The sequence below is a fragment of the Rhea pennata genome, chromosome 20, assembly GCF_028389875.1.
Source record: "Rhea pennata isolate bPtePen1 chromosome 20, bPtePen1.pri, whole genome shotgun sequence".
In the NCBI taxonomy this organism is placed as follows: Eukaryota; Metazoa; Chordata; class Aves; order Rheiformes; family Rheidae; genus Rhea; species Rhea pennata.
The window spans coordinates 11,030,820-11,051,989 of NC_084682.1; the positions used below are offsets into that span (position 1 = coordinate 11,030,820).

The window sequence follows — 21,170 nt, forward strand, 5'->3', positions numbered from 1 at the left end:
TTTAGTAGGCCATACTTCCACCTTGTTTACTCGTAGGCAGGAATTTGGAAATGCTCTGCTCGCATTTCCACCATGCAGCAATTTGACCAGGAAGGTAACTGAATCCTACGGGATAGCCAAAATACCAGAGGGGAAGCCAAACAAAATCCGTGTTTCTGAAGTTAGGCTGGACAGACCTTTTGCAAGTACTGAAAGGGAAGGATGATTTTCCTGTTGTGGGACTGGCCTGGGTCTCCGGGGATTTGGCTTCTGCCCCTCGTGGTGCTGTGGGGTCACTCGGTGGATGTGTTTGAGCAGAGGTTTTTGGCATTGTGTTGCTGGGGCAGGCTTGGCAAGAGGCATCTGCAGCACCCCGCCTCCCCCTTGAATTTTGGTGTACCAGGCCCTGAAGGTAGGGAGATGGTTGCCTGATGGGAAACATTGGAGCTCTTGATGCCTGAGATGTCAAGGAAAGCTGTGCTGGTGCTAACTCATACTTCAAAAAGCAACTGAGAAACGAGGCCCCAGTGATGAACAGCTAAAATTTCTGGCAGGGTTTGCAGATCAAATTGCACATGTGTGTGATGTGTTAAGAAAAATATGCTGCCTTTCATTAGGAACCGGTACTCTTGCAGCAGATGGAGGAGTGACAAATGAACCTAAATTTAAAAAATTCTCTAAGGCCAGAGGTTGGAGCTGCATGCCACCAAGTCTGCCTTACATCAGCGGAGTGGTTAAAAATACACTGAGGAATTTAATCACAGAACATTTGGAGGGTCACAATATGAGAGATGTCATCTAGGAGGATTGCGATAAGGGAACATTGTCTCACTAAGCTGTTTGAATTCTTCTGAAGTGTTAAAGTAGCAAACAGTAAAAATGGCATAATTTATCTAGAGTCGCAAAAGGCCTTTGACAAGGTCCTAAGCAGAAGGCTGCCGTGGAAGTTGTCAAGAAGGAGGAAGCAAAATATGGTTACCAGTAAAAATACAGCTAGAGGAAAGAAAGCAAAGAGTTGGGTTATTTTCTTTATGATCTTTTCTCACCATGGTTTGAGAGCAGTTCAGCTCTCGTCCTCTCTCGTTAGCTGATCATTGTAAAAGACAGGAGAGTAAATAGCAGCATTTATACACGGTGCAAAGCTATCTATGATAGCTGGAACCTATCTATGTTAGAAACCTTAGGGAAACCTAATCAGGCTGAGAGAATGGTAAAAACCAGATAACATGATGAGTGGTAATGCTTTTGGATAAATCAGTGGTACACCTACCAAGTGCTATTGCATTATTAGTCAGCCTATTTCTAAAGAAAATGTTGTGGAGACCTAGGAAGTTCAGCAGGACGACAGAAAAGAACGACAAAAAGTGGTCAAGCAAGTGGGAAGAAAAACTGAGGGCATAGGAGTATAATTTAAAAGGAGATAAAAGGGGGCGCAATTAAATTCTGTAAAATAGCAAAACTTACTGATGGCATTTAGGAAAGTCCTGTTTTCAGAGTCACAAGAAGCAAGGGGGCATTACAATTTGAGAAATGAAAACCTTGCAAAAGGAGTGTTTTCATATAACATGCTAAGAATCTACTGCAGTAGGCAAGAATTGAAGAATACTCAGAAGGGACTAGAGATTTATGTAGATAACTCTTCTGTGTTAGCATAATTCTAGAAAAAACATGGATGAAAATCTCAGGCTTTTGAGTATTGGCCAATCTTACTCAAGATCAGCATGTTATCAAATGTAGTGAACAGATTATTTTCCCTTTGTTGCAAGATTTTTACACCTATTCTGGAAAAATCTTAGGCTGGCTTTGATCACTGATAGGAAACACGGACCTTAGGCATGATTTAATAGGGTGTTGTCTATGTTTCTGTGGATCTAGGAGCGCTTTACAAAATATGATTACAAGACCTGCATTTCTTTAATTTAAATGCTAAACTGAAACAAGAAGCTAATGCTTTCTTGTGTGCAAATGTTTTATTATCAAAAAAAATCCTCCATTTAATTTGCCTACTTTACTTCCTATATGGGAAGTTGGCCAGCCCATATGAGAAAAGTCCACTTCAATAAACACTTCAGGGCTGTTAGCTAGCTATTGAATATGTCAGAGTTATATAGTTAATGATATAATTTATTGTTTCTTAACCGGATAGGTTAGGAAACCAAAAGATTTTCCCGATTGGAAATTAGCCTTTTGCTGTGCATGTGTGTGTATGTGTGTGCATTGAAGCAGAATCAAGTTATCATGGTGTTTTCTGTTAGGGAATGTTAGGATGTTACAATTGCATGCATCTATTTCCTATCAAGTAAAATGAGATGATTTCTAAGAGAGAGGGATGTTTGGATGTTCTATACTTCACTTCCCTCTAGAAAGCTATATCCCATTCCTTTTTACTAAGTAAAGAGGTACTTTTAAGAAAAGAAATCAAACATCAAGTGCTTTCAATATTATACTCATAGTATACGGGATATAGGAGTTACATTTATGGCGTATGTTCTGTTTAACAGCTGGATGAAATAAATTGTTTCATGTGAAATATTGGAGGACTCTGCATTCTCAAATCAAGGCCAGAAGCAGCTCAATGACTGAAGAATTGTCAACATCTTGTGCAATTCCACTAAGTGCTTCTTTTCATTGATCTGCAACTTTATTGTTGACAATTAAATCCATTTCAACGCAGAAGATAAACATTTTTAACAGGAGGTAGCAAAATCTTTTGTCCTGAATGATTTTCTTCTCTGTTTTATAATTAAGTACAAAGTGTGTCACAAGTCTTGCTATTCACTTGTACTAAATACCTGCTTACTGTGGAATAATTGGTATCAGCAGATGACAGAGCTGCTTGTAACCATACTTTTGAATGCATATCTTTTAATTTGCATAATCAAATATTTTGTTAGTGTCCTTGAAAATTAGGATGAAAGATGACTGTGTGCTAAAAATGAAAAATTGTTTTTAGCAAATTATGTGTATCCAGTACAACAGATGAATTGCTCTGAGGCCTTTATGATATGTGTTGGCTGGTATACCCAACGATCTTCTCCATCCTTTGCAGTAATAGTTTCTGTCATCTGCCTTTATTGATCCAAATGTGTCTTTGACCAATGTCTAATCAATATGAAATGTACAATCAGGTCTTAAATCTGATTACTTATTTCAACCCTTGTAAAATGCTTAAGGAAGTATACCTCTCAGGGCTAACGGTTGTCGGGTTTACATTTTCTGCGTTCCATTGACTTCAGAGAAGTTACGACAGCTCGTATTGGTTGTGACAGTGTGCACCAGCTGCCCACTTACCCACGTTAAAACCGAAGGAAATAGTTTTATATTTTTTGAAAGAGTTAATTTTTTATCTTACATTAAGACAGTTTGCAGAAATTTTTAGTTAGGCAGAGGTAGGATTGTCTATATATTGTCTAGAGAGGAGTTTAACTTATCAAAGAAGTAAAAGAAAATTAATGCTATTTTAAAATTAAATAATACTATAAAAATGTGAGTAAAATTTCAGGGTAGGCTGAATACTTAATCCCAAAGATAATGCTGATAGCATCAGAACATGGAAAACTTTTTTTCATACAAATGCAATAAGGGCTTTGAGCTTAACCCAAAAGCCCCTCAAGGGAATGGAAAATTCAGTGTTCATTCTGGATTGCTCTCTTAAGATGCCTTCTTCCTCCCAAGCCAGACCTAGAAAAAAAACGAATCCTAATATGGAAGGGAGAAGGAGTGACAGAGTACTTACATATTCTTGTTTCTGAATCAAACTCCGCTGTTCCGGGCCTGCACATAGAGAAGTTGGATGAATTTGTGTTGAGAAAAGGGGTTCAGTCACTGTAAGTCAGAGCATCAGGAGTCACGTTGTCTAAGGAGACTTCATTCCCCAAGTGTCTTCGCTTCTGGTCAGAGATGGGCAGTCCTCACTTCCTGGGCTGCCGCTCAAGCTGGAGCGAGGTTGGTAGCACCTCAGCTCTTGTCGTGACATGCCCTGGAGTGGCTGGTAGCATCTCCTTTGATCTTTGCTACAGCTAAACATGCCGAAAGTCCCTTACAGACAATGCGTAATTAGGCAAATTATGCACTGAATTGAATCTTTATGAATTTCAAAAATTTGGCCAATTTCAACAAGGCCTCTTTGTTCGCCAGAGAACAGTTGGACTTCTTTTGGTGGCAGTGCTGGTCTCCACTGGCCAGCTCTAGCCCTCTTTTAGCTCTTTTGGATTACCAAAGAGGTGCAAAGGAGCCAGAATGCAGACTTCAGGTCAAATTTTACCTCTGTGCATGTTAGGAAGACAGGCAACGGCATTTCAGGTGAACGCTGCATATAAACTGTGTTTGTTATACAAATCCATGTCTTTTAATTGAAGTTTTTGCATGCACTGTGTATTTATCTGTTAACTATATGTGTACATATGATAGATATGGTTTTATGCATATGTATTACACGTAACATATACATGTATACAAACACATGGGAGTGCATGTGTATATGTGTATGTTCATAGAATGTATATAAAATATAATGTAAACTCACAGATACAGAGTCTCTCTAGTTCACATGCAGTCGTTTGGTTTACTTGCAGGTCTGCACAGTGTGGCCTTGTCTCCTCCTCTGGTGTTATTGAGCCCACCAAGTACTAATCACATAGACAGAGCAAACTTGTAACTGCACTTGTATTACTTGGAGGGATTCCTGCTCCTTGAGAGATCGCAATATTTTTTGTGTTAAGCAAAAAATAGATGAATTTGAGACTAAAGACACATCAAAGGGCGCAGACAGGAAAGGACGATAATGAAATGCAGGTTGTATGTGCTGTCTGTGTGGTACAAGCATAGCAAATGTTTTTTCTCTGTCCTCAAAGAAACTTCAAACCATGGCTTTATTCCTTTTTTGGTAAAAAGACCGACTGCTGATGGATACAGTGTCAAGCCAGTGGGAAAAGGGAAGCCTGTGTCAGCATATAAGTTACATCACAGTTACCACTTTTCTGAATACTGATGCAGTAATGTTACTTTATCTAAAATAAGAGTATGGAAACTGCCATCAAATAAAATCAGCTTGCTTACTTTAGCAGTTGGAACGGAAATGAATTCCTGTGATGTACAAACAAACTCAGAAATTCGTAAAACTGGCTTGTATCATAGTGGCATAAGGGGCTTTTCCCTCTTAGTTCTTAGAGTAAGATGGTCAGTTCACACTCCCAAATAATGCGTTGTGCAAAAATGTACAAGAAGAACAAGGGTGATCTTGTTTGTATGACCTTGAGATACTTGATGAAAACTTAAGCCCTTCATATAAAACATGTAATTGGTAGCACTCATCAAAGATGTGGGATTTCAACTCCCTAAATAGATAGTGTGGAATGAAAAATTCTTTCTGGTTTCTAAGTCATAATTATCAGTCCTGCAGAGACGCATTTACTGGGCATACTGGCATTAGAGAGAGTCCTGGACACCTGATACCATTTTTTGGTATAGCATAGATGCAATGGTGTAAGACAGAGAGAGAAAGCATGCACACGTGCAATGTTTGACATTTGGAATAACATTATCCTACTAAAACCAGCATCTTTTAAGCTGTGAGCTAACAGCAATAGTACTTATGGGCCATGTAATGAAGATGTAAGCAGCAGCAAAAAATACCCAGGAGATGCTAGGATGCGTAGTCCTTTTTCTCAAGACGAGGAGGAGCTGCTATATGAGGAGCAAACTCCTCAGCAGAGAGCTGTGCTGAATAAATGTTATACACACAAGAGACACTAAAAATATTGAATAAAAAGATTTAATGAATGCACTGAGTGCAAGGTATTCTCTGCAGAATTAGGAGTATCACCTATGTTGGTTTTTCAGACCACCTACTATCTCCATCTTGTAGAGAATTTCTAATGACAAGGCTAAACCCTCAAAGCCATAATTACGATGTCGTTCAGTTAAAAATCAAAATATCGTAACTCTTAAATCTGTAATGACTAGGAACGTATATCCACATATTCCTGAACAATCTGTTGCTCTTCCCTCCCCCCCCCTCCCTTTGGGGTCCTTTCTTGACACATGTGGTGATCACACTCTGTCTAACTTTTGATAATGTTTGATCAAACATTATTAATGCAAGCTGAGTTTTCTTCATTTATAATCTGCAATTGAGTTGCAATGTGATTGACCTTGGGCATGCAGCAGAGTAATTATTTTTATTCCTCTGGAGTCTCTCTTTTGCTCCCCTAGTCTTCTAATCCAAATTCCTGGAGGAGCCTCTGTGCCTATTACAGCTTGCATACTCTAGGAGCATGCGACAACAATTAAAGTATACTGTCATCAAATAGTTCACTTTCTTTTTTTCTCCGACTTTTTTATTTCTGTCTCTGTTTCTCTCTTGTTCTCCTTTTAAGCTACCTTTTGTCCCCCAATTTTTTTTTCCTGTTTCCTGTCCAAAACTATTAAAACATCCTGAACTGCACTTTATCAGACTGCTTGCCATTGCACAGAGCCTATAAAACGCTTAGTAACAGGAGACCTCACATACTTTGTCAGGAGGCATGGAACTATAATCTCTATATGTAAATAAACCCAAGTAATACACATGGTGATAGATATTTGTCCCGTGTCTGCCAGGCCCTCTGTGGCAGGGGAGCAGGCCAGGTTCCAGTGATGCGGAGGTTGGCAGGCACTGTTGCGGTGTACCAGGTGTAGGGACTGGCAGAACACACTTTTCATTTGCACTCCTTTGCTTCACAGTTTGAATCATGTAGTTGTCAACAGATTCCTCTGAATGTATATCGTTTTATTATGCATTTATTCATTTTTATCCCTTAAAAATGAGGATTATTGATTATGTTTTTAATTATCAAGCCCTGTTAAATCTTGTGTGTTTTCCTTGCACTTCATTTTCAAAGATGTAAGAAATCTAACTTTTCACAGTGGCTTTGCAATATTGGCCTAAAAGGTGCTCATAATTCCCACTGCAGCTGGAGGTATTCCCCTTTCTCATTTTGGGTCAGCAATACTCCCTTGGAATTTGTTCACAGGTGGTATCATGCGTCAGATATTCAAGTTTGGGGGAAGGCAGTGTACTTCAAATGAGAAATTGCTGTTGAGTGCTGGTGAGCAGAACTCCACTGTCGTAAATGTTAAAATTACATTGACAGTCATTTGTATTTAAGAGACATAGCTACCAGGAAAACCAAAACGAGTCATTCCATGACCAGCCAAACCAAAAGAAGCTGTTTCTTACCAATATTTGTTTTAAGGTTTAGAACTTGTGTAATGTCTGATAATGCAGAGAGCTCACATTGCATTCTCTGCCTCGGTGGGTTAATAACAGAGTGATAATAGAGTAACAATAGTAGGAAATATAGCAGTAGGTGGGGTTTCTGCCCCCTAACAGGTAGCTTATTTTTGAGGAGAGATATCAGAGGAAGAAGAGAGGCATATGTATGTACTTGCATGCAGAGAGTGTGGCTGTCTGTCTACCACTTGTGTCTTAAAAAAAAAAAAAAGATCAGATCCAATCATGTTGCTTTCTCTACTTCTTTGGCGAGTTTCCTGAAGCATGATGTCCCAAACGGACGTCGCTGAAAGAAACTCAAGACAAAAATACGTTATTTCCCCATCTCTCTTATTCTCTTCATTTGGCAGCCCAAGCAATACAGATGTTCTGTTAAGCATATAGGAGTAGTTAGGGGTAAAGGGATGCACCTAGAAAACAAGCTCTTCCATGAGTAGAGAAACTAGTGAAATTTCCTGGACGGTATTACCTTCTCTCACATAGTGACCAGCACTGTTCAAGAGGCCCAGATCCTGGAGTCAAGTGATGATAGTGAAAATCTCGTTTTCCTTAAAAAATAAATGAGGTGCCGGCATGGTTGCACAGGAAAGTTGGGAAACAAATCGCCTAGGAGAGAAGGGCCTGGCGGGAAGTACAGCGAAGGCAACTTTGATTGCGTTAAAGGCGCAGACAGAGCAAAGCACAACTCCTTCCGGGCCTCCTTCTTCGCGCAAAAGTGGTGATTTTTTTGCAAGGTCATGCTCGAGATTTTTGAGCACTTGAACAGCTGCGCTCTACCCTTTTGTGTTTGGGGTTTTTTGATGGATTAATCAAGACACCAGAAACTTCTTTTTTTCCTTATAAGAAAACGTGAGACGGAAAATCAGAAGTTTGGAGGGCTGGGGATGCTACCGGAAAGGAGTCTGGATTTGGTTGGGTTTTGTGTTGGCATGGTGCTTTGTAAGAGACGAAACGCCGGCACTGCTTGGAGTGCAGCTCTGGAAAATCAGTTTAAGTGTGGTTTTGCCTGTCTTGTCACACACTTACCTGTTCTGTCTCTCTCTTGTTGTTGCAGATAAAGAGTTAGGAGTCAGTACGCTAGCGGAAAATGCCGACCCTGGTGCTAGGGGCCCAGCCGTCCCGAAAATATCAGGATTAGAAAGGAGCCAAGAGAAGAGCCAGGACAGCAGCAAAGACCCCATCCTCGAGCCCGTGGTGCCTAAAGACCCGTGTCCCCAGGCGACGCAGCCGCCGGCGCAGCCCCAGCCGGAGCCGCCGCCGCCGCCGCCTTGCCCCAGCCCGCCGCTCGCCCCGCGGGCCGAGGCCCCGCTGCCCCCGCCGCCGCCGCAGGCCCCGCCGCCGCCGGCCCCGCAGGAGGGCACCCGCCAGCCCGCGCCGCCGCCGCCGCCCGCCGCCCAGCACCCACCGCGGCCGCCCTCCCCGGCGGCGCCGCCCGCCCACCCCGGCCTCCCGCCGGCGCAGCCCCATCCCGCCTCCCAGAGCCTCTCCCAGCCGCTCTCCGCGTACAACGGCAGCAGCTTGAGCCTCAACAGCTTAAGGTAGGCGGGCGGAGGGGCTGCCCCGGCAGGCGCGGGGCCCCGCGGTGAGGCCCAGTTTGCTCCTGCGCTGTCGACCCCGTGGTCTGCAGCGTTCTTCTCCTCGCCTGGCCCCGGGGGGAGGACGTGTCCCACCTTCAGAACGGGCTGACGGCGCTACGGCGAGACTGAGCGACGCCTTCGCAGCGGCCCATGAAGTCGTTGCGAGTCAGGGACCTCAGGGCTCCTTTTGCTTCACCCTTTGAGTAAAGAGCAGGAGTTTTTTAAGACTTTGGTTTATTTTTAACCAGACGAGTATCGCTTTTCTTTAAAAGCCACTGCAGTAGAAGCGTGGTGTTGCTTGAAGCAAGGACAAGTGAAATTAAGCGCTATGCAAATGTATTGTAAATACTCGTTCATAGGAAAGTAAACCTGGAAAGCTGAGCCAGGACAATCACAAATATTTGTGGTGTTGACTCATCTTACCTCTTTACCTTGTGGGGGCAGCGAGAGGCATTAATCGTGCAGTGAGCTTACGTCCGTTGTTGCTTGCGCTAGTCATTTCCCATTTTCTGCAGTCTTCCATCATACTAAGTCCTAACAAAAATTAAACTTCTGTTAATGCAGTGATTACTGATTTTGAGCTTCATTTACCTGAAACCATGAATCAGAAGCAGTCGTGTAGAAAGGACCTGATAATTAGGTAATGAATGCGCAGGGTTGATTGCTCCGCTGAGTGTCGTTCCTACATTGTTAGAGGACAGAAGCTCAACCTCTGACAGAGAGGGAGGATGTGTCTCATGTGTTGGTGTGGACAGACCACAGGAAGTAAAAGAAAGTAGACAAGATCCAGCAGAGGCAAGGGCTAAAGAAAGCAATATCAAATAGCATTCACAGAGTAGTGACTTGCCTTTGTGATCCGTAACTTGCATTAGCGACTTGTTTCATATGAGACATGCGTAGCTTGGTGGGGTTGGGTACATGTGTACATTTGAAGCTTCTCTCTCTTCCTTGCAGTGCTTAATTGCTTTTCTTTTCATTAACAGCAGCAGCAGAAGCAGCACTCCTGCCAAGACTCAGGCCCCTCCTCCACACATATCTCACCACCCTTCAGCCTCACCGTTCCCGCTCTCTTTACCAAGCCACAGCCCGCTGCATACCTTCACGCCCTCCATCCAGCCCCCCGCACACCCACATCACCCCAATATGTTTGCCCCTCCTACGGCTTTGCCTCCTCCACCGCCATTGACGTCAGGGACATTGCAGGTTCCAGGACATCCAGCTGGTAGCACTTACTCAGGTAAGCGCCAAGTGGGTTATGGCAGAAGCATGTCTTGTGCAGCATAGGAAACTGATTGCCTGGTTTTAGTCAAAATAATTACTTTTGATCAGTTCAGTGAGGGCTGCTGGCTGGACAGAGGCTGGACTCCTTGCTGGCATGTTGAGAGCGATACCAAAACCAAAACCCACCCGGACTACCCCAGTGACTTCTCTTCTCACCCTGGGAAGGAATGTATTTGAATGGCTGTGCCTTTTCTGTATCTGCTTTTTTTCTTCCCCAGTGAAAATACGTAAGAGTTCATGTGAGCCCCCACCAAAATCTGTAAAACCTTTGGAGAAGGCCTTTGCCACAGCGGTGATTCCTGCTCGCTGTTACTTCTCTCCAGTGAGTCTGCCTGGAGGGAAAGTCTCCAGTTGTGCATACTCACAACAGAGCTACATTCGTGTGCCTGTGAGACTGTGTATATGTGTTGGAAGGGAAAGAGGTAGAGATTTTTATCCTTGGCGTTATGCCTCGACTGGGGGAAGACATAGCATATCTGTTTCTCTCAAGATACTGAGAGGGAATTGGAGGAAGAAGATGGAGAATTATCAACATTTGAGTAACAATTTTGTGTCCATATTGCAAGGTAGTCACGTTAGCAGCTGCCACCCTGTGTGTACTCACTCCAGTTTAACAGTTCCTCCTCTCCTGAGTTAAGAGTCAGTCTGTGTCCATACAAATTTAGTGGGATTCACCAAGTCTCTCATGAGAAGTTTTAAATACCACCTTGCTACCACAGCCACCAAAAATTGGCACCAGAAAAGTCCCTGAGCTCATGGAGGGTTGTGTTGCTTTGTTTCTATTTCAGAACAAGATCTTCTTCGTCAGGAACTAAACACACGCTTCCTGGCTTCCCAGAGCGCGGACCGCGGGGCATCCCTCGGCCCACCGCCATACCTGAGGACTGAGTTCCACCAGCACCAGCATCAGCACCAGCACACACATCAGCACACACACCAGCATACCTTCACGCCCTTCCCGCACGCGATCCCACCCACCGCCATCATGCCAACGCCAGCACCGCCCATGGTGCGTACCCCAGGCAGAAATGTGAGGATAAGTAGAGCACAACTCTATTCTTTATTACAAAATTAAATTGAAAAAAAAAATGTCTGGTTAAGGGGAAGGAAAATTTTGTTTCCCAGGTGTCGTTGGACAGGAGAGGAAAGGCTATCCTTTCCTCGCCGTTGTCGCATGTGTGATAGCTTCAAATGGCAGTGCAGAGGCTGGGGGACAAGGCCTGCTGACCAGAGGGACGCGAGTACTTGGGACCTCGTAGTGCTTGAAATGGTGCCACACTGGTGCCAGCTCCTTTTTCCCATCTCATAAAGACCTTTCTTTAATTGAAGAAAACTCCAAAACACATTCCCCGTGGAAACTAATTTCCTGCGTTATTTGTTTCTCTCTGTTGGTTGCCAAGTAATAGAAAAGTAGTCTTCTATTTTACCAACAGAATTGAAGCAACGAAATATAAAGTAACTAGTTTGTGCTTTGATCCCTTTGCAGTTTGACAAATACCCTACAAAAGTTGACCCCTTCTACCGTCACAGTGTGAGTTTTATTACTCTGTTTAAAATTGACTTAATTGCTTTTCTGCAGTGGGCTGGGATCGCCACTCAATAAATGGCAGAATGTTGAATCTCTCCCTAATCATCACTCCGGGATTTATCATTATCGTTCTCTTGGTTGCTTTGGCTTTTGAAGGCTTGCATTTGGGGTGCTTGTTTCTGATAAAGATGCAGTATCGTCTTTTCTAATCAAAAGATCTCTTGCTCATACACCATTTCAAGACAGGTTTGATGTGGAAAAGAGACAGAAGAGCTGACTGTGTAACATGAAGCAGGATGTATCAGTAATTTCATCACCATGTTTCAGTTGTGCCACAAACTATTAAACTGGTGTTTTTCCTAAGAAACATGAAATGAAATGACAAACTGTCATACAGATCCTTCAGGGATAGATAATCTAATAGTTTTCCTAATATATCATATTTTGTTTTATAAAATCTGAAAACTTGTCTTATCCTTCAGATTTCAAAGGCACATCTGATCCACTGGGATTGTTATATTTTGAAAGCTCTGTTTCATGACAGTAATATGAATCTAGCTATGCATTAGATGTTTATTTAAGAGAGAAAAAAATATGTTATAGGTTGATAAGTAAAATGAATTGTTTTTTAAAGCTCTAGTTAATTGCAAAGTTTCTGTTCCTGAGGGTTTGAATCCAGCGATTCATTTACTGCTGAAATATAGGTTACATATTTCCTTCGTCATATTGGCAGAGGCAGGTACTAGATGAATATGAGAAGAATTTCTAAATCCCATAGTGATATTTTGATGAGAGAAGGGGTACTGCATCAACATTCAGAAATTTGCAAAGCACTTGGCTTTATGTGTTGGTTTTGCTTAGAAGTGGAACTGGGCAAAAAAAAATGGTTAGGATGACAGTAGGACACTTTCCACTGTACTGAAGAGACGGTTCCTGCTAAGAATTCATGCCTACAATATATATGAATTGACCTATTAATTTCAGAGTCCTCATTTGAGTAACTTTAACTGCATGTGCGTGTTTGCGGGATCAGAGCATTAGGAGTATTGGGCAAATATTTAAGCCTGTGATAATCACTTTTACTCAAAAGGGTGAAGCTGCTTATTTGCATCATTGTTTGCAAAATTGCACTCTTATTTGCTGAGCTTTACACGGATTCATAAAATAGATTATTGTCAGCGTGGCGTGTTGATTCAAGCAGGAACAGGGAACTGGGAAATAAGTAAATGAATTTTAGACAAATAAAGCACAGAGGTCAACGTGTAACACAAGAAACATTGAAAGAGTTACCTACTATATACACTGTTCAAATTCACACTGACATACTTTTATAAATCTGGCAGTTGCTTGAATCCTATCGTGTTAGATCATGGTATTGACTTTTAAAGTGGGAAAGGCTTCGTGCTGTGCCCTGTTAGCCAGTGAGCCAGGCTATTGAAGTTGGTGGAGTGTACACCAGCAGAGATCTGGTCCGTCAGGCTTCTGCCACCTTTCCGTCAGGAAAAGGTTTGTGCTAATGAAGTTGTTGCCCAATAATCACTATTCTGTCTGTTGGATATTTAACCAAGTTAATAGCAGAAGATCAATGTGATGGCTACAAATCGTGTTGGATTAATTAGTCGTGCTTAAATTATAGCAAAGTCATACTAGCCAGTACATTTCAGTAATCTCTTCTAGTATAGAAGAAATTATCTAGAATATCAATAATGTAGGCAAAAGAAGAACTGTTTATATCAGTTTCTTGATCAGCTGCAGTATCAAAAAGCATACTTTTGCTGGCAGGACTGCATACATAATAGTTTTTTTCTGTTGTAGAAATACTGTGAAACTGTCACACTTCAATAGACACTTTTTAGTGACAAGAGTTTCTGCTGTAGATGTGCACTAGGAATTTGGAAGCACCTAAAAGAACTGGCATTATTTTCAAAGCTTGTAAAAAAAATTGCATATCATATACGTGAGCACTGCAGGAGAACAACAAGGTCTATTGGAGGGTTAAAATCAGTCTACAATAGGATAGGGAAAACAGGTAATGTAGAGTTTTAAAACAATTTTCCTTCTAACATCTTTGATTTTACAATCATCTTTTCTTTTTTCAGGACTTAGCGCAATGAGGGATTACTTTTATTTATAGATAATGCTGGGCTAAGATTACTGGTTTTGCAGTGCCTTGAACCTGGTTCCAGAGGAGCTGTGGTTTCTAAATTTTCACCTGAGAAAGCTGGAAGGGGAAAGTGCTGCTCAAAAGAAAATGAATGCTGGGGTAAAAGGAGACACTGACTAAGAAAAAATGTATTTTGAAAGCTTGAGGAATTTAACTGATGTGAAGAGATCATGGAGATACAATCCTTACATTTTATGAATAATTGTAACCTTGAGGGAAGGTCACATTTAATTAACTTACTAGTTGTTATAAAATTCTTAGGAAAGCATTCCTTATTATTAGTCACAGCCAATAGAATATTAAGTATTATGTCTCTCTCCATCTTTTGAAATTAGTCCATTACACACAGAATTAAATGCAGAAGACACTGGAGGATTTAAAACACATTTTAGTCATTAAAAGTTATTATAAATGAGGACATGTGTCTCTTAATGAGTTCTCAAATGCCTACAGTTCAGTATCAACTAATCTAAAAAAGTTTTCTGCGTCATTGAAAAGAGTGGGTCCAAATTAAATAGAACTAAAAACAACAATAGAAATACATTATGAAAGGAGACTTTGTATCATCCTTTTAAGCTAAGAAATATATTTGATACCTCTAAAATGCTGCAGTATTTTCTCAGCTCTCAGTAACTGTAATATGAATAAATGACCTTACAAGAGAAGCTAGTGGAGGGAAAAAGGATTAAAGAAAGCTAATGCCTGTTCCTAGCATGATTTATTCAGCAAAACTTTGTGATACTGATTTACTCTGGAGCACAATTTTCTCAGTGTTTGCCCATACCACATGTCCAGTCCTTTACTTTGCCCAGTCCTACTTCTATTCAGTTGGCCATTAACTCATTTATTTTGTTCTTAAAAGTAGCATAAAGTAGAGTGATTTTTGATGAGCTTTGTTCAGAGGAGAATTTGATCAGCCAGATGATAACTTCTTTGGATATTTGGGTGGCAATATCAGCAGAGCAATCCCTGCTAGATCCTGAGGTTTCCCAGTGAGAACGTTGTTTGCAGTATGAGGCTTTGAACTCCCACTTGTACCAGAAAGCAGTTCTGTGAATAGGCTCAGCATCTTCCGTGGAAAGATGCAAGTGAATTAACTGCGCTGAAGCACGAGTGCAAGATTCGCAGCCACACCACAGAAACACAATTTGGGCATTATGGTTTACTTGTTTCTTTTTCCCCTGTGCATTAGCACAGATAAGTTTTTTTGACGAAGTTGTTTCAGAATAGATACGTTGAGATCAGTGAGGTCGATGAAGATGTGCACTTTTTTAGGCCTAATGGTCTGTCTTTTTAAGAAGAATGCCCTCAGCTTTAGCAAGGGGTTCTGCCTCAACTATTTGTCTAAATAATAATTTTTCACATATCAGATTGTGTCTTCTCTGCTGATATTAGACGTGACAGGATATCCTCTCAGACAGGCTAATGAAGTAAGAATTGTGCATAGTTTCCTCATTTCCTACAGAAATTATTAAAATACTAAAGCACTAATGGAGTTTTAATGATATAATATCCTAGAACTCATAAGAGGTTTTTTTCCCTGCTTACACAGTATTTTTCTGGGTCTTATTTGGCTTAGTATTCTGCCTTTTCTCTTGAATTGGTTTACAAACCGACCCCATTTAAAGCAATAGGCAATTTAAAAATTAATAATTGCAGAAAAAACTTACACTATGTTGGCCTAATCAAGGAATAGTTTGCTGGCTATATGATTTTAGGAACTGCTTTTAAGTTCTAAAGTAAACGTCATGACATTTGTGAACATTTCATTGACTGCTTTAACTAACATCGTTGCAATGAAATCACTTCTTCAACGCTTCTCAATTTTCTCCATGTATCATTTCCTTAATGTTCCGCAGGAATGCTTTTGCTGTCTTGTTCAGATTTGTGTCTTCGTTTTGAAGTTAGTGCACCTGTATTTATGTTGTTTTATCTTTTTGTTACAGCTGTTTCACTCCTATCCTCCAGCTGTATCAGGTATTCCTCCCATGATTCCTCCAACTGGCCCTTTTGGCTCATTACAAGGAGCATTTCAACCCAAGGTAATAAATAAATAAATAAATTTTAAAAAATGTGTGTCTGTTACTACTCAGATACACCAGTGTTGTGATCCCGGTTAGGCTTAGGTTTAGAATTTTCTTCAGATTATGGAGCAGTAAATTCTTCTGAGCAATAAATTGTTCCGAGTTACAGCAACCTAATTCCACAGAGGACAATTAGCTTTTTCCAAATTTACTGTGAAGAGAAGTTATTTCTCATTATGTTCAGATATATCTACGTACATAACCTTTTTTTTATACATAATGGCGTAGCTGACTTTGGAAGCAATATAATTAGTTCTCAGATAACATGCATTAATGTAAGGTCATGTAATAATCAAGATTTTAAGAAATCATGATTATTATTGTTTACTCATTTATATAATTATCTCGTAGCTTCACCGTAATGCAATACAATGATTCATTTCTCCTGTCGTTTGGATAGTTGTGATAGCTAAACATGATGGGTTTTGTTCCTCTTTTCTTTTGTTTTTGTGAAATCACTCTTGATTTCTAAGTGGGCAGAAATCAAATTCTGTAGCCTGTAGTCTTTGCAACTGGAGACTGAGATCAGGACTGAAATTTCTGCGGAGATGAACCTTCTCTCTTAAATTGGCCCATCCACGCTAATGACTGAATATGTAAATTACGGTTCATTAGTGGAATTCTTCATATGTATGGTAATCAGACTGTTAACAACTCTGTTACTAATTGTTAGTTATCTTACAGCTGATTCCTTTTTTCTTCCTTCTAATGTAGAAAGATGCTGTGTCTAAATGTTTTCTTTTCTCCGAAAGATGCATTTTGTTAGATTAGCTGAATATTTACACTCAGGTCTTGGGAAAAGGTTTAATTTTTTTCAACTGGATGTTACCTCTTCCTGACATTTGTATGTTAGCAAGTTGGAGGACAGTGAAAGTTTGAAAATTGAGATAATACATATTTTACTAAAGTGATGATAATAATTACAATTTACTTTTTAAAAATTTTCTTCATCGCTTAGTCAGTGTTGTTTATAAAGAAATTCTTTTTTTTCCCCCATAATGTTTTACTCATTAATGCGTTCTTTCCTTGTGATGTTTCTAGACTTCCAATCCTATTGACGTTGCAGCCCGACCTGGAACCGTCCCGCATACCCTTCTACAGAAGGATCCACGGGTCTGTAGGAAATGTTTATATTTCACTAAAGTAAAGCTATTGCTCCTGAAAATCTTGAATGCAAGAGCTGTCATCTTCGATATGCCTGGATTAACATCTTAGAACTGAGGCTTAGCCTGAACTATTGAAGTCAATGAGAACTTCAGTGATTGTACGAGAATAATTTAGATCTTGATCCTCACTTGTGTTTATCACTAGAAAAAGCAAATAGAGTCTGTGCAATGGAGGAATGCCTTCCTTTCTCCCTAAAACCTCAGGGGTAAAGGAATAAAGTCCAAATCAACTTTGAAATGTACAAACCTCTTCGAGATCTATGTTAATACTCTGTAGTTCTTTTTAATGTGCGTAATGACAGTTATTCCCTTGGTTACTGTATTATTGATTGCACCAGTGCAATATGGATGCACTTTATTGATCATTTGGTGGCACTGTATTTTTAAGTTCTAGTGTATGTGAAGAGAATTTATTGTCTCAGCACTTCATCTTTTAGCCTTTTTCTGTTCTTTGTGATTATCACAGGGTCAGTTTTGTCTTTGAATTAATACACATTGGTTGCAATAAGGAGCATCATATTTTTAGAAGAACTCTCTGACAAAAACGATGGGGTGCTCTCCTAAAAAAATCCATGGCTTCATTTTTCAATGACTCAGCTTTAAAGTAGGACAGCACTATTTTCTTTATGTTGTGCCACATCCCAGTAGTTTTGTTTGAGTTGGTGGCGAAGTCTGTTCGTGTCATCTAATAAAAGATAGGCTCCCTCCATTAAGTCATTTAGCTTTATGCTTCCTTTCACCTACTAGTGTAGTTTTGATTGTTTGAAGGTAATGTAATGTGCCGTCACTGAGGCTGCGAAGAACCTCTTACGGCTGTAAATCTCCTTCTCCTTTCAGTACTGCATTTTAAAAAAGAGCATCCAAGCAAATCAGAAATACCAAGTGAATTGAATTGATTTTCCATTATTAATTGTTGAAGTATGAGCAAAAGAAGAGAATAAATAATAACCTACCAGAAAAAACCTAGACCATTTGAAAAATAATAATGAGAAAATTGCTTTTTATATGGACACTATTTATCAACATCTGTTCCAGTGTGAAAGATATTTCAGTCTAAGCCAATCACCGACAGAGAAATCGTCAAGAAAGCAATCAGTCAGCATTACGTTTTTATATGTATGGGTAGAGCACCTAATGGCATGTTTACTGAGCAGATGCAGTCTCTGGTTTGTGGTGGCCCGTCCAAAACACCGCTTCGGCCCATTCCAGCCCAGTTCCTGTTGAAGTGTGTGAATCCGGGGCCCTGTCCACGGCCCGGGCTTCTTGTGAGCCACGCGGCTTTGAAAGGTTAGAGTAAAAGTTTGCCCAAAGGATAGGCCTGCGTTTTTCTTCAGATTAGTTAACCAGCCATTTTTGTAGCATTAAATCAACAAATTAATGCTGATGCTGGAGGATAAAACGCTCTGTGTGAGGCTTGTTTCGTTGCTTGTCAACACTTAGATACAACAGTCATGGGGGGAGGGAGCCCGGCTCTACCACGGAGGCTAAGGCCTAATTATTATCTGAAAGGGCTTCATTTGAAAGTAAAATGATAACATTTTAATTTCATCTCTTAATGAAGCAATACAAATTTGTTAATTAGCACAATTGTTTGAGTGACAGGCATGTAACCAAGCTGTCATTTCTTCTTCACAGTTGACAGATCCGTTCAGGCCCATGTTGAGGGTAAGAGACCTTCTCGTGTTACAGTTTGTCAAGCTTGTCTTAGTCTCCACCAGGTTAAAGAGGCAGACTAATTATAAAGAGATGCCATGTTTTTTCTCGGGTATTTTGCACTCTGTGTGTTACTCAGCGTGGTCAGTCCTTTGCATGCGTCTTGTGGTCACTTGAGAAAAATGCAGAATTTTAAAATTGGAACTTGTGTGTTCTTCTCATGCAACCCACTGCCACGATGAATTCTAGCAGTTAAACACTGATAATCCTTCTATTGCCCTTGTTCACAAGGTTTCCTGAGCCAAATCCTGCAGACCTACTTCTCCCTTGCTATTTCATTGCAGACTGAAGGATTTTGCTTTGTATTGTTTATTGCATGTTGTCAGTGGTATTCAGTATGGTGCTGCCTACTCAACTATCTTACTGTCAAATTTACGCAGACGATCCAGTCCAAACACAGAATGTCTTAGAAATATGGATTAAAAGATCCAGTTTTACAGCAATTCTAAAGGTTTTTTTGTTAATTTTTCCAAGTATTGGGGGAGGTCTAGATTTTGATCATAGCAACCAAATGAATTCATTAAATGATTAGCGTGCCCGATCACAGTGAATAAGCAAAAGGCTTGAATTTAGATATTGTGTGTGTGTCTACATGTAAGATTGGTTTTATTTTTGATTGTGGTTTTAATGGTTGGTTGATATATATCTTTCAACAGAAAGCAGAGCCTAGGCACCAGTTTGTGCAGCATTTAGGGTATCAGTAGCTTGAGGAGCTCTTTGCATTCCTGAGGCCATTTTTAAGCATATGCAGGAATCATTAATTGTGTAGTTAACTATGGATAGACACCTAATTAACAGGATTGGGGACAGTTTGTCCTGTATGAGTCCTTTCCAGACACGATTTCCAGGTGTTCTGAACTGAGTACAAAATCAACAAAAAAGCCGGATAGCACTCTCTGGCTCTTTCCTCTGTCTCTCCTCCTCATGATTTAAAGCACGGTGACAGGAGGAATGCAAAGAACCAGTTTAAGCTGTTTCACCTTCCCAGAGGGAGTGTGTTGATGGACTTCCCATTTTTCCAGTATACTCTTCAGCGAAAGATTTGGAGGTACAGACCAATAATTACATGAGGGAGTCAGATTCATTCTGAAAATCAGATTGATCTTAAGTTCTTTTATTTCTCTAGGCAGAAAGTCTAGTCTTGGAAAAGTTACAGTTTCAGAAATGAGCTTCACATATAGTTGTGAAGCAGTCTGTCTATTCAGAGAAGCTGCTAATCAGTATGTGATTGCCGCATCAGAAGCTGCATTTGCAGTCAGTGGCGTCGGAAGATGGCAAGAGTGCATAGAACTCTTGGCGCTGGAGTATGGGTTCCTTTGAAGTGGAAGGTGACCACTAGCATTCCTGGATATCTAGAAAAACTTCTAATCAGGGGACAAAATCTGTGTGTGTTCCCCAGGAGGACAGAGGGAGGCGGCACCAGAGGGTGTCCCTTTGTTTTAGGCTGGCCTGATGTGGAGAGTCCCCTACCCCAAAACAGACAGAGCTAAGAGGCAGCAAACCCAATTCCTTTGCCATTTTCTCAGTCCTCAGCCCATGCTTGCTTGGGAATTGGAGCAGCCGGAGCAGAGAGTGTGGTTTGGCCTCCCCAGAGGCCACATGGGCTGGAGACATCAGCCGAAACCATCCAGAGCAAGCCCCAAACATTGGGGAGGAACCAGCTAGTTCCTTTCTGGCCTCTCCTGGGATGCAGCAGAGAGCTGTCCTGGAGTGTTTTTTTCTGAAAAGTGGCCCACCTCTGATGAGATCTGAGTAGAATTCCCATTATTTTTCAAAGGAAAGCATCTAATTAACAGCATTTGTTGCCTGTAAATAAGAGTAAAGCATTGCAGGTCTTTTGAAAGTTACTGATTGATGTCATGTCTCTGTTTTTCCAGAAACCTGGAAAGTGGTGCGCTATGCATGTTCACATCGCCTGGCAGATATACCATCACCAACAGAAAGTCAAGGTCAGTCCTTCTGGCACACACGCATTTGAGATAAGTTGCACATTGCAAACCACCGAGAGGAAGAAGTTGCCTGTCACTGTTAGCAGTTCAATGTCATGGATAATGCCTTCTTAAATAACTGTTCGTGGCATTATATCATAACCTGCCATTTTGTCCTGATGGTGTACCTGAATTAAAAAATGAAAGGTGGTGTCTCAAGGGAATGCCTGTGATGCTAGGGAACAAGGATTCCAGTTCTTCAATGATAACCAGTTTGTAGCTAGAAAGAGCTAAATGGGTGTGCCTGTGTGCTACTGCATTTCTTTTATGTATGGATGAGGACAGGAGCATATCGAAATTAAATTTTCTTAAATGATCCAAGGAAGCTAGCCTAGGTCTCCCATTCCTCTTACAAATGTTCCAGGATATAAGGCCGCACAAGGAGAGTTCTGCTGTTCCTACTATGTTTTATCCAAC

The 21,170-nt window shown here is 40.8% G+C and overlaps 1 protein-coding gene across 2 annotated transcripts in view; it reads left to right on the forward strand.

Moving 5' to 3' along the window:
• The window catches only part of AUTS2 (activator of transcription and developmental regulator AUTS2), a 745,402-nt gene that overhangs the window by 709,347 nt on the left and 14,885 nt on the right, over positions 1 to 21,170 (forward strand). The window contains exons 7-14 of one of the 2 annotated variants that reach the window (XM_062592634.1): positions 8,307 to 8,790; positions 9,813 to 10,066; positions 10,899 to 11,140; positions 11,597 to 11,641; positions 15,749 to 15,844; positions 16,928 to 16,999; positions 18,688 to 18,717; positions 20,643 to 20,714. In XM_062592634.1, coding sequence (XP_062448618.1) covers positions 8,307 to 8,790; positions 9,813 to 10,066; positions 10,899 to 11,140; positions 11,597 to 11,641; positions 15,749 to 15,844; positions 16,928 to 16,999; positions 18,688 to 18,717; positions 20,643 to 20,714 — 1,295 coding nt within the window. The remainder of the gene's footprint in view (positions 1 to 8,306; positions 8,791 to 9,812; positions 10,067 to 10,898; positions 11,141 to 11,596; positions 11,642 to 15,748; positions 15,845 to 16,927; positions 17,000 to 18,687; positions 18,718 to 20,642; positions 20,715 to 21,170) is intronic. The other variant, XM_062592635.1, reaches the window with a different exon arrangement.